The 13,789-nt window shown below is 41.6% G+C and overlaps 2 protein-coding genes across 2 annotated transcripts in view; both read left to right on the top strand.

Moving 5' to 3' along the window:
- The window catches only part of TM9SF3 (transmembrane 9 superfamily member 3), a 66,314-nt gene extending 57,730 nt beyond the window's left edge, over nucleotides 1-8,584 (top strand). The window contains exon 15 of the mRNA XM_058671640.1: nucleotides 4,576-8,584. Coding sequence (XP_058527623.1) covers nucleotides 4,576-4,643 — 68 coding nt within the window. The 3' untranslated portion in view covers nucleotides 4,644-8,584. The remainder of the gene's footprint in view (nucleotides 1-4,575) is intronic.
- A 3,188-nt stretch (nucleotides 8,585-11,772) lies between these two features.
- The window catches only part of TLL2 (tolloid like 2), a 111,624-nt gene continuing 109,607 nt past the window's right edge, over nucleotides 11,773-13,789 (top strand). Inside the window, exon 1 of the mRNA XM_004580014.2 lies at nucleotides 11,773-12,982. Coding sequence (XP_004580071.2) covers nucleotides 12,805-12,982 — 178 coding nt within the window. The 5' untranslated portion in view covers nucleotides 11,773-12,804. The remainder of the gene's footprint in view (nucleotides 12,983-13,789) is intronic.

The raw sequence follows: 13,789 nt of genomic DNA, 5'->3' as shown, positions 1-13,789 counted from the left end.
AAGTAGAAAAAGAAAGATAAAAGAATTTTGTTCAAAGCTGGGTCCTTGTGTTTGTGCACATTGTTGGGGCACTGGGATTGCTCTGTTCCTCCGCAATAGTGTATTCAGTTTGAATATACCATCGTGTGACCATGTGTGTGTTCACACACATGAGGTTGACAGAGAATAGTGAAACTCATTTCTGAGGGAAGACTGTAACCACATGTTTTATTACAGCTGCTGTGAAAGCCATTCACTGGGCTCATAGTTAACCAACTTGGAAAGATTGCTCTGAAAGTAAAGTCCAGATCATGCCATGTGGGATGCCCTCACTATCCTTAGTTAATCATAAGGTTCCCTAATATCATTAGCCACTCACTTCAGAGTGCTGCTCACAGCTGCTCTGAAATCATCCTCAGCACTCAGACGAGGACAGATACATGATTATCTCTAAGGTTAACATTTTTCCTTGACTTTCTTCATGTTATTATGGAGAGTGAAAGTAATGTAGCGTCTTGACATTCACAAAAAAATAAAAAGAACAACAAGAAGAAATGAATCTTAACTAAATTTCTCGACTCTGTCTTCTCTTGGATTTTATCTTGCTAAAAATCTTGGTACATTTTTAGTTTCTTGCTGCTCTGACAGTGCCCTAGTATTATTCATTGTTAATGGATTTATATATCTTGAGTGTTCATCTATTTGGGGGTTGAGATTGGAAAAACTTTTCAGACTGAAACTGGTTAAAAGGTCATCATTTATGCAAAAATTGTACATAACTATCACTTAATTCTGCTAAAACATTAATTAAAGGAGCATATTTGTTGTGTGTAGGTTTTTTTTTTAATGTATGAAAGGAATGACTGTGTTGAGACAGGAGGTTTTTAAATTGTTATAGTCTTTTCTGTAGGAGCATTAGTGTTTTTGTTTCAAGGAAACTAACAAGCATATACAATATTCTCGTTTTAGAAATTCAAGTTTTTTGGGGTTGGCGGCGTGGCCTGGTGGCTAAGGTCCTCGCCTTGATCCCATATGGCCGCTGGTTCTGATCCCAGCAGCTCCACTTCCTCTCTATCTCTCCTCCTCTCAGTATATCTGACTTTGTAATAAAAATAAAATAAATCTTTAAAAAAAAAAAAAAAGAAATTCAAGTTTTTGATAGGTTTATTCTTAAGATACTCCTGATTAGTAAAAATGTTCCCCTGGGTTGGTAGTGTTGTTTTGTTTGTTTTTTTTTTTTAAAGCTTTATTTATTTTTATTACAAAGTCAGATATACAGAGAGGAGAGACAGAGAGGAAGATCTTCCGTCTGATGATTCACTCCCCAAGTGAGCCGCAACAGCCGGTGCTGTGCCGATCTGAAGCCGGGAACCTGGAACCTCTTCTGGATCTGCCACGCTGTGCAGGGTCCCAAAGCTTTGGGCTGTCCTCAACTGCTTTCCCAGGCCACAAGCAGGGAGCTGGATGGGAAGTGGAGCTGCCGGGATTAGAACCAGCACCCATATGGGATCCCAGGGCGTTCAAGGCGAGGACTTTAGCCTCTAGGCCACGCCGCCGGGCCCTTTTTTTTTTTTTTTAAGATTTATTTATTTTTATTACAAGGTAGTGTTTTGATTTTAAGCATATCCATCCTGAAAGGGGAACAATATTTTGTAAGTCTGGAAAATTGGATTTATAGGTTTTTCTGTGTGTTTTGAGAACTCAGGTTTGGAGTGTAATATTTGTATAAGAAGTGTCTGTGGTCATTACAAAAATAACCGGAAATACATTTGACTTGTCATTGTGACATGTTTTTTTGGTGATTTTAATGTTTAATTTCTGGCAAAATTTAAAATACATACCAAGAGGTGCAGTAGTGTATATAGTGAGTCATTACATATATAGTACCCAACGCCAGTAGTTACCACCTTATGGCAAGTCTTCCTTATACCCTCTAATTTATCTCACTTTAAAATTTTTTTATTCATTTGAGAGGCAGAAAGAAACATTGAGAGAGAGAGAGAGACAGCTCTGCTCCACTGATCTTTCCCCGAATCCTTCAGTGACCAGGACTAGACCAAAGCTGAAGCTGGGACCCCCGTACATAATCTGAGTCTCCCATGTGGATGGCAGGGAATCACCTACTGGAGCCATGAGCATTGCCTTCCTGGAAGTGCATTAGCAGGAACCTGGAGTCAGCAACCAGGGCTAGTGATTGAAGCCAGAGCTTCAGTGTGAGATGTGGGTGTCTTAGCCTGTCGTAACGACTGAGCTGAAGGTTTACCCATTCCTCTTTTTATTCTGACATAAATTTCAGAGCTTGTATCATTTTAACTATAAATATTTTAATATTAATTTCTCTTTAAAGCTCAGGATAATTTATAAAAATGATGAAGCATTAAATTAGTATTCAACTAGTGTTACTGTATCTTTTTTTTTAAGATTATTTTATTTTTATTGGAAAGTCAGATATGCAAAGAGCAGGAGGGACAGAGAAAAAGATCTTCCATCTGCCGATTCACTCCCCAAGCAGCCTCAATTCCTGGAGCTCTACTGATCCGAAGCCAGGAGCCAGGAGCCTCCTCCAGGTTTCTTATGTGGGTGCAGGGTCCCAAGGCCCTGAGCCGTCCTTGACTGCTCTCCCAGGCCACAAGCAGGGAGCTGGATGGGAAGTAGAGCAGCTGGGACATAAACTGGCACCCATATGGGATCGCAGGCGTGCAGGGCAAGAACTTTAGCCACTAGGCTACTGCACCAGGCCTTATATCTCTTTTGTAATAGCTTGTTTATGTCAAGATCAAAATTAAGATCCATGCATTGCTTGGTTAAGTATCATTTAGGTTCTCCAGAGCTATAGATGTTTTCTCTTCTTTTGCAATTTGTTTTTCAAAAGAACTTTTTAAAAGTTCCTGTAATGTTTTCCACAGTTTGGATTGTCTGATTGTGTTGCTGCGGTATCATTTACTGTTTATGTACTCCCCATCTTCCCTATTTTCTGTGATAATTACAGATAGTTCAGTCTTTAGGCTTGATCACACTTGGGCATGTTTGTCCAAGAATACTTTGCAGTAGTTTGAAAACCTCCGTGAGATTAGCACCCAGTTACAATCTTTGCCTAAATCAGAACTTTGTATTTACTAGCCAGGATATGTCTAATAGGAATAGTTATTCATTTCAAAAACCATTTAGTTACTTTGAGGTACAGTTAGTATATAGAAAAGGCAGAGTAAATACTTGCTTCTTTCATTTCACTTAATAGTGAAAATAAACTAAAAGTTGATTCAAGTTACCAGTTAGGGGCCCGGCGGCGTGGCCTAGTGGCTAAAGTCCTCGCCTTGAAAGCCCCGGATCCCATATGGGCGCCGGTTCTAATCCCGGCAGCTCCACTTCCCATCCAGCTCCCTGCTTTTGGCCTGGGAAAGCAGTTGAGGACGGCCCAGTGCTTTGGGACCCTGCACCCGCGTGGCAGATCCGGAGGAGGTTCCAGGTTCCCGGCTTCGGATCGACGCGCATCGGCCCGTTGGACGGAAGATCTTCCTCTCTGTCTCTCCTTCTCTGTGTATATCTGGCTGTAATAAAAATGAATAAATCTTTAAAAAAAAAAAAAAGTTACCAGTTAGGTGTGCGTGTATGTGTGTGTGGTTGTTAGCTCATTAAAGATTTCTTTTTAAATTTTTGATAATAGTGGGCCAACTGATAAATTCCTAAATCTACTGGAGAGTTTCCTTTGACAGTTCAATAACCAACTGTCTCATTCTAAAGAGTCCTTAGTATTGACAGTAGAGAACTATCCACTTCCTTCCTCCATTCAATAGATAATATATTGAGATCCTTAGCATGTACCAGGCCTTTCTACACAGGAGGTAGCCAAGTATCCTGCTTCCTAATGTCTTGAGTCCAAATGAGGCTACTTATTCAGAAACATTTCATAATTCTGGTCTTACTTATCTATCATCCTTCTTTTTACCAGCAACACTGCTCTATAACTTAAATGTGAGAAAGAAACTATTAGAGAATCGCTCTGCTCTAGTGCTTCAAAAGCCATTGCTCTCTGTTCATCTCCAAGAGAATCCCTGTCGCTTCTAACTTACATGTCCATATAGTTTTGGAACATTTATTAATGTGTATTAATACTGTTTTACTAACCCTAGGATAATGTTTTTCTGCTTCAAAAAATTCACAGGAGAATAATTAAAAGATGTTTATTTTGGTACATAAACATAAAGGCCTACTAATTTAATGATAAAGATTATGTATACTATCTTAAGAATCCCTAAGTACCTATTCTGAAATTATGTAGACCAAAACTCTAGAAATATTATGGATGTGTTTTCTACAAAGTTTTTGAAGCACCCTTATCATTTTTAACTCCCTAATCATTAATTACATAAGTAATAGTTGCTGTTTGATATTTTAAAAATCACTTTAGGTCAGACTTAATATATAATGATAGTAGTTGATTTTCAGAGAAAATGTAATTTTAACAAGTTCAGAGGGACTAATATAAAGTTATTATCTTGAAAAAATGACTGCAGAATAGTGGGTATTCACTGTCTGTAAATGATGGATCCTACTCTGCATGTTTTTATTTCAAAACGTCTTATTTTATCTTTGCAGGAGCAATTGGTTACATGGGAACAAGTGCCTTTGTCCGAAAAATCTATACAAATGTGAAAATTGACTAGAGACCTAAGGAAGTCTGGAACTTCGGATCAGTTTCTGTTTGATAGGGGTGGAACTTGCACAGCAAAAAAGCAAAGGAAGAGATTTGGGCTTAGCACTGGGTACATTGTGGGTTTCTCTGTCATGGATGGCGTAACATCTGTTTCCATTGATCCTAGGTTCTTACTGACTGCTTTCTCCAACTGTTCACAGCAAATGCTTGAATTTTATGCAGTAGGCATTACTACAGTACATGGCTAATCTTCCCAAAAACTAGCTCATTAAAGATGAAATAGACCAGCTCTCTTCAGTGAAGAGGACAAATAGTTTATTTAAAGCATTTGTTCCAATAAAATAAATAGAGGGAAATGTGGATGCTAAAATTACATGGGTAGAAATCTTCTTGGCACTTAGTATTTCTATGTTGTTGAGAAATGATGTTCCAGAAAGGCTACTTTTTTCTCTTATTTTTACTGCCATGGTCGACCTATTGTGGGACATTTTTATATATTGAATCCAGGGTTTTTTTTTACCTTCTCCCCAAATTCAGTTGCATCCTTTTTTTTTCTTTAAGAGAAAATTTTAAAAAATATTAAATCCTGCATGTAATATCTGCTGTCATCTTAGTTGAACTACCTTCCCATTTATTTATCTTAAAACTATCCAGTTACATCCTAATTCCATCCAAAGAAAATGCAGTCTGAAGATAGAGGTGTACTCTCCACAATGCGATTTACTGTACAGTTAGAAAGCAAGCAGAATGTTAAATGGAGAAGATAATTTGTTTTTATTAAACATTTTGAGATCTAGATAAATACATTTTAACTGAATGTCTAAAGTGATTATCTTTTTTTTTTTCCTCCCCATGTTAGTCATCTTTTTTGGATTTGAATGAAGGCTTTACATAAGAAATTATTACAAAGGGGGTGGGTTATAAATGTATATAACATTAAACAAAGTAACGTAGGTATAGATTCCCAAATGCATTTGGATGTACAGAGTGGCTACGGAGTCTTTTTTTCTGATGATGATTGGTGTAGAAATGTGTGGATTTGGGTGGCTTTTTACATCTTGCCTACCACTGCATGAGAACATTGGGGTTTCTTCAAAAGTGTGTGTCAGAGTTCTTTTTTGGGGCGGGGGGGTTGTTTTTCTCTGTTTCCTTTCCAAGACTACAGGAGCTAAATTTGTGATTTAGAAACATTTAATTTTGTTAATCCTGCCTGGGACAGTTAAGTAACATCTAAAGCATTATTGCTTTAGGATGTTCAAATAAAATTTCCTGACCAAATTGTTTTGTGGAAATAGATATGTCTACAGATTGAAGGCAGTATTATTGAATGCTGGGATTTTTTTTGTTGGTTTGTTTTCTCTTGTCTTTGTTTTTAAATTATGCTATAAACTATACTGATAGAGGGGACTCATACTTTAAAAATCTCTAGATTCTCCAGTCTTGTCAAAAAGCCCTTGAATGAAATTGTGGCACAAAATCTGTCCAGGTTGGTGTGAAGGGTTGGGGTACAAGTGGTAAGCTCACTATTGTATGAACAATAAAGGTTACTGTTTTCTAAGAGAAGTGATTTTAATTTTGGATATATTTTTCTGGAATGGTCCATAATGTGAAGTTTTCCCAGAGTTTCTGGCTTAATGATTTGCTATGTTATGCACTAGTTTGCTGTTGATCACCTAAGACAATGCTGTATACTGGTACTTTGGAAAGACTCCAAACAGCTGTATTTAAACTTTAACATGAAACTCATGCCGTTAATAGTTAGAAAATGTTTGCATTGCAAAATATGTTTCTATAAATTGATAGATTCTACATCCTATTGTGGTATGTAAGGCTTATCAAGGATAAGAAATTTGACTTCTAAACCACTTCCTTATTCACATGAACAAACAGGAATTTGATTAAATGCTGTAGGTAGATCCTATTCTTAAAGTCAAAATGTTACGTTAAATGGTATCCGCCTCTTCTTCCATTTTTCTTCCTTCTTAATCTGCCTTTAAAATTTTCAGTGTTTAATTACTTATACTTGTGGCTTTTAAACTGCATGTTAAAGTAATTGCTTTAACATATCTAAATGAAGTATGTACTAGACAGCAGGGTTTTGTCTTAGTAATATGAAATGTCTTATGATAGGGTTTTTGAAGTGTATGTGTTAGCTGTTTTCAGGTGCACTCATTCATTCTGCTAAATCAAACTTTGAAGTTTGATTCAATCAAAAATTGAAGTTCTTTGGAAAAATGATAGTGAAAAATAATATTCTTATTTCCAAATACATTAAGAGCATTCAAAGTAATGTGAACCACTTTGAAAAGTCCTTTAGAGAAGGACTTACATTGGTTTATAGGTCCCTAGAGGGGCTGAATAAATATATCAGTGTATCTTGAAGAAGCTGTAGTTAAGAAATGCTTTAGTGCCCTAGCTCTCAGTTGTAGGGTAGCAAAATAAAATATTTAATTGAAAGATAGGATTTCTTCACTCCAGCTAATGCAATGTGTTTGTCATTTTTTAATGTTTTCTCAGCTTATCAGCTGACACTTTTTGAGATTAGCAAAAAGTGAAGCTAAACTTTCTCCATACATCTTTAAGCATGCTTTTCCTGAAAGTTAATTCCTTTAGCAGCTGACATCATTATACATGTATCCTAGTACAAGAGTTGATAAGGTAGGGATGGAAAGGCTGGAGGGAAGACAAAGCATTCACCAGTCGCATTTCTGTCTCCTGGATTGTACCTGGCTTGCCCATCAGTGAAGCTCCATATTCTCAGGAGTCATTAGGCAATGGTGATAGTTACGCCTAGGGAATGGTATGCCCCTGTGCTTCCCGTTGAGCACAGGTAAGACCTCGCAGAGGGTGGTTGCCACAAATTCTAGTTTAAGCCACTTTACATAGGGTTTATTCAGAATTGTGTTCATTTTGATATAACTTACCTCCTACATGTTTACTGAATACCTTATGCCAAATGTCGTGGAAACACAAAATGTAATTTAAAACTTCCTGAAGCTTTACACACGTAAAAAAGAAAAAGTGTATTGATTCGTTCAGGAAAAGCTATAGGCTGAAGGGCTTCTGAATGTGCATTCTTGGGAGGAGACCTATTTTAATTGAAACTGCAGTTGCATCTGTGTATTACATTTAGAGTTCAGTATGTCTTTAGTGCTTCATTCTCTTGATTTATTGAAACATGTAATAGGAGTAGTGACTTAGGAAAATATAAATATCCATTAATGTTTTGTATCTTCATTAAAAATTTTATAGTGATGAAGCAGTATTTTAACAATCAAGTTGTCAGGGCAGAGAAATGAAAATTTATGATTGTCTGGAAGTGTGGATAGAAATAGACTGGATCCACAGGTAGGGTCGATCCACAGGTAGGGTCCACATATAGTTGCAGAAAAACACTGTGAGATATAACTCTAGTTCTACGCTATGAGCATTTCCTAAAAGGCATGTGATTTGACCTTGTTGGGGCTGTAAACATAAGTATGCAAAGACAAAAACCAAGCAAAAATCTTATTTCTCTGTTAGAAAATGGAAATAAATTGTTTTGAAAGCTACTTGTATGAAAGCATTGCTAGGCCAAGCCTGCTGTACTTGATCAAACCAGCACAGTGGGTGTTTATCCCAATTCATCGGTGTAGGTCAGTTGAAAGCTATTACAGCAAGGATGTAAGACAAAAAGGAATAACTTTGGAATGATTCTGTTTGAAGGATAAAAGAGTAGTTCCCAAAAGTTGAATTTTCTAAATCCCCTAATGTCCAGGGCAAGGGCAGTTGGTGCAATTACTGTTTGATGGTCATTTCCAGTTTGTATACATCTTTGATTTGTATAGGCCATATTCCAATGGGATTTTTAGTAATAGGAATTCCGCATAAAATGTATCAATTATGATTGAGGTTCTGATCTAGTCTGTTAATTTATCTGGATTTTTTAAGAAGTAATAAAAAGTTAAACTTAACCTCCTTTGGATGCTTTATTTCTTTGCTTTTTGAAATAGAGGGAACAAGCATAGGTACAGCCCATCACTGTTAACATGCATATGAGGGCTTTGCTAATAGCTTTCTGCTGTGAAATAAAGCAAGGTCGGCATGCTTCCTGCCAGGGGCCAGCTAGCATTTTAGAGTTTCAGGGCCATGCCATCCCAGTCACAACTGCTCCGCTGTTAACAGCTCAAAAGCACGCATGGAAAGAGTACACTGACTAATGAGGCTGGTCGTGGTCCCTTGTAACTTCACAAAACAGCCAGCTGACCCCTGCATTGAAAAATTTCAAATTTAAGGTTTAATATACCCCCATTTTTATTGGGGGGGATTGCAGGAAGATTGACAGACTGACATAATGAATAGAGTTTGTCTTCCTTTAAAAATGTCTTTTATTACTCTCCTTTTAACTTTTATTTATATACAAACCTTGAATCCTGCAGTTGAACCCATTACCCCTACACCTGTCATTCTGATTGATGAGTAGTAGATTGCTTTTGTTAGTACTTGACTGCTTTCCCAAAGCAGTTTCAAGCACTCCCTAAGAGCCATCTTGTATAACCTGTAAGGTAGGTATAGCTATGTTTTTTGATAAAGAACTCTAGGGTAGCTAAAGAGGCTTTTTTAAAATCCCAGAAATAATCAAGAGTAGGGCACTGTTGTCTTGATTGTTGTATCTGTAAAATGGGGCTGTTTGCTTGTTTAGCAGTCATGTTGGAAATGAGTGTGCTATGCAAGTGGAAAAGGGTTGTTTTTGTCACATTCAAATCGGTGACTCCAATTTATTTGTATTCATTTTTTGTTTCCATTTTAAGATGGCTTTTAAACCCTTAGGAGCCTCCATATTTCCCCTAACTTTATTAGCTGCCTTAGTCAACATCATCTTGGTAGCTTCCATAATCAAGGAGTGAGTGTAAAGTACAAATTTGAATTTTTTGAAATCTCTTCAGTGAACACTTTTCTGGTTAGAAGACTAAGGATTGAAAGGAGTTTATTAGGCAGCCAGCTTATTGGTAGCACAATTTATTTAATTTACAGTGTAACAGTAGAAAGGTGGGGAACACGTCTCAACTGGTATACAAAGAGTCCATGTAGTCTACAAATGTGTTTAAAATTATTTGAAATGACTAATTTTCAGAGTTTGGGTGTTTAAATTGGCAGCAGTTTCAGAGAAAAATATCAGGAGATAGTTGCAGGGAAAAGTTAGGAGTTATTCTATATTGGCCAATGTAATAATTATTCTTAATGGCTCAGTTGAAGTCGCTAAGATTATGGGACTTAGTTTTACAGGTGAGTGGAAGGAAGATAGACTCTAGAAGGAGGCAGAGGCCACTGCAGCTCAGTTGGCTAGTGCAGACCTGAATAGCAAAGTGGCAGAAACGCAGTTGCTCTTAGAATAGATGTTGGCACGCAGGTGTGGGATGTGCAGTTATCAAGGTGCCCAGCAGAAATATGGAAGTGTGAACCAGCAAGAGCAGAGCGTGGGAGGTGTCAGGAGTCCAGGCTGCAAAGGTGCAGGGAAGGCCCACTGGTGGTTGCAGAGCTTGATAAACCAGTTTGGCAACCGGATGCAGGTGTGGGAGAGCTGCACGTGTTTGTAGGCAGCCATTCAAAAGGGTCACAGTATTTAATACTAATTTTTTAAGGTACCCAAAAGTACCTTGTAAGTGAAGGAGTGAACTTGGGCAGTGAACACCCACTTTCCCCTGGAGGTTCTCCCTGCATGGGAGGAGATGGTGATGACCTGTCAAAGACAAAATTAGTCCTGGATTGGGTGGGGTCATTAGGAAGAACCAAACTGGGTAAACATGAAGGGGTCTGAGAATGGCTGCAAGGTGAGCAAGGTAAGCAAGGCAGAGAGTGAAGAGATGCCTGTGTCCGCCTGCAGGTGTTGTGCAGGATCAGAGATGCTAGGACAGGAGGTCTGCAGTGAGTAGGAATGTAGCAGGACTGAGTTGGGCTGCTTTAGTTTATAAAGTCTCCTTTTAATTTACCCATTTTTCTTAGGATTTGAATTAAAGCAAAATATGTATTTTAAAACTGAACCCAGATTGGAATTACAAGTGCAGTCAGGAGCTGTAGGTAGACTCAATAAGAATCGTTAACCTTCCTTTTTTCATTATTCCTCTTTATCCTTTATTCGTACGGCCCAACCCTTCCATTGACATTCATTGGTTAAAAGCTGAAGTAGCACAACATGGAGACAGGCCTTCTTTCAACACAGAAAGCCACAGCATGCTCATCCTGGAGCAGCCTGTCCTCACAACAGTTTGATGGGTGATGGTGAGAAAACCTGGCAGCTCCACCAGGTGGGGTTTAGAGGCAAAGCTCACAACTTTGCATGAAACACGGCCTGTAATGTGTGTCCTGCACAGGAATAACCCACTGCTGAGGAAGCCAGTTGGCTAGCTGTGCCATCTGGAGACCTGGACGTGTCACAGCATTTTGTTAGCCTTTTAGATGTTGACTGTGTGCACTTGTCTGTTGACAGGTGGTGACCTTCACGGGGGTAAATGCAGGGGATGATGGCGCTGGGTTTGACTCCTTGCAGCATTCAGGCAACAACTTCCCACACCTACTGCCTATTTAGTGGCCACTTGGCATTCCCTGCCATTTGGTGGCACCCATTCCTCCAGAATTCCATTTCCCTTTCTCGTTCCTATCCAGATGGTGCTTGCCCAGAAGGTCTGAATCTTGCATGTGTCAGTTTGATGGAAATTCAGCATGAAGTGGGATCAGTATCTGGTAGCGCCCTTTTAGTGGTTAACTCTTGCCCATTTATGCTTTAAAGGGCTTATCATGCTAGTCAGTAGACGAGAAGGCAGGGGACTAGTAATGCATGAAGTCCAGAGTTTGGTGTAGGGACCAGGGTGGGCTGTTTTATCTTGGTGGCTATGGACTCCCCAAAGGGAAGGTCAGTCAATCCCTTTTTTTCTGCTTGGAGTTTAAATGAAAGATGCTGTATGTGATGTTAAAAACCTTTGCACAAACATTATGGTGTGTTATGCTTCCTTATTAGGGCATTTTCGCTTGCATAAAAAGTTGTTGAAAGGCCCTTGTAATGTCTGCAAATCATAATGGTTCAGTCAGTTCTGACGATTTTTATGTTTAATATGCAATGTGGTAATGGGTTTCAAGTAGCTCTTAGTTATGTTCCAAAGTTATCTGTGTGCATATTTTTAATTGGCAAAAAAAATCACTTGTAATACATCGCATGAAAAGTTGAGTGGTTTAATAGGACACGTCTATAAAATGATACAAGCAGTACGTGTAAATAACTTGACAGTTTGTAGGAGTCTTCTTTGGCCGTTTTACAACAGAAATCCGTAAATATATATTTTTAATAAAAGTCTTCCTTACACACCATCAGCCCACATGTAAGTTTGGCTGGTACTGCAGCGAGCGCCTTACGTGGCTGGAGAAGGGAATGTTCGGCGAGCCAGGAGAAGGGTAATTCCCTATGAAAAGATCGGCAATTCTGCACGGAAAGGCGCTTGAAGATTCACCTCGCCCTGCGCGTGACAGCTGTCCAAAAGCACATTGCGAGTTGGAGACGCGCGCCTGCACTTCGGGCTCCTTGTGTTGCCCCCTGAACTCTAACCCCTGCTGCTGCTTTCGTCCACGTGTGCTTCTGGAGTTGTAAAGTGAGTTCTGAGAATAAAGCAGTGCGGAAAGCCCATCCTCATCTCCGGGAGCAGTCTTCTCGGGGACCGGGGACCGAGGGGCACCCCGGTGAAGGACGCCTTGGACTGGTGGGCACGCCGCTAGCCCCGGGCCTCTGTCTTTAGCTTCTTCACCTCGCTCCCCTTCGAAGTTGCTGAGGTGCTGGGAAGAGGAGGGGCCTCGCCTCGGGCGCCCGAGTGATTGGCTGTCCGGCGCCCCTGGTTAGGGCTGTGTGGTCCAGCCCGGTGAAAGGGGGCGGAGCGGCCACTGCTCCAACCACCGCCGCCACCACCACACTCGCAGCCGCCGCAGCATCGGCAGCTGGGCAAGTCGCCGTTAGCCGTGGTTTTCCCGGTGCTCCGACGCGGACGGGGGGCGCCGCACTCTGCTCTCTCTGCGCCAGAGCCATGCGCTACAGCTGCGCGTAACCAACGCTTCCCTGCCGCCACCGACGCCAACCTGTACACCATTAGTCCTCGGACCGGGCTTTCCGTGCGCGCGACTGCCTCGGTCCCTGCCGAACCCTCGCCACCATGCCCCGGGCAACCGCGCTCGGGGTCTCCGTACCACTGCTGCTACTGCTGCTGCTGTTGCTGCGCCGGGCTGTGGGGTTCGGGGAGCACCCGGATGCCGTCTTGGACTACTCGGCCCTGGAAGGCGAAGACGGCGCGGAGCAGCAGCTGGGGCATTACCACGACCCGTGCAAAGCCGGTAGGTGCAGTCGCCGCCGAAGTCAGGCAGAAGTTTGTCTTTGAAATGCAAATGAGATGGGGGGCGAGCCGGCGCAACCCTCTGAGGGGCGGGTCTCCCCTGCCCTCCCCCTGAGACCCTTGGGCTCCCCGAGAAAACAAAGCGCTTGATAAAGTGCTGAAAAACCACTCGCAGCCTGGGGCGTCCCGCCCCTGGTTTGCGGCGCGCCCCAGTGGCGACCTTAGGCGAAACAGGAGTGTGCCCGGGGCCTCCTGGGCACTCGGAGGGTCTGGCGGACGCCTGACAGCCGGTTATCTGCCCGGGGCAGGGACGCACACTCTGGCGGAAGCTGGGTAGCGGGTGGAGTGCGGCATTCTTAGGCTGGGATGAAGTTGCTAGCTCCTATTTCACAGCATTTGTAAGTTTTGTGCAAACTTTCTCAGTATCTTAGGGTTTGGGGCCTGGAACTGGTGGTGATGGGGCATCATTGCAGGCCAAACGTAGGGGTTATCCAGAAGGGATGAGCAAGACTCGAGTTGGTACAGATAGTTTTGGCGTCCGCTCGGGCTCGGTTGCCGCGGGGTGTCGCTCCCAGCTGGTGGAGATGGAAGCCGGCAGGTGCTTTAATCCTGCCAGGCAGCGGCACTCCCGGACACTCCGGTGGTTTGAGCGCAAATTGCAGCCCCAGCTGCAGCTCCCGCTTGCTTTCCCCAGTCACCACCCTACTTCGGGTTCCCCAGAGGAGCTACTTCTGAGCTGGAATCATCGAGGTGTCGGTCCGGCAGGGCCCCAGCATCTGCTACAGAGCCGATGGTTAGGAGGAGCTAC

Source organism: Ochotona princeps, chromosome 13 (genome assembly GCF_030435755.1).
Source record: "Ochotona princeps isolate mOchPri1 chromosome 13, mOchPri1.hap1, whole genome shotgun sequence".
NCBI classification, from domain to species: Eukaryota; Metazoa; Chordata; class Mammalia; order Lagomorpha; family Ochotonidae; genus Ochotona; species Ochotona princeps.
The sequence above is the reverse complement of the archived record's forward strand: the minus strand, read 5'-3'. Positions and strand labels throughout refer to the sequence as shown.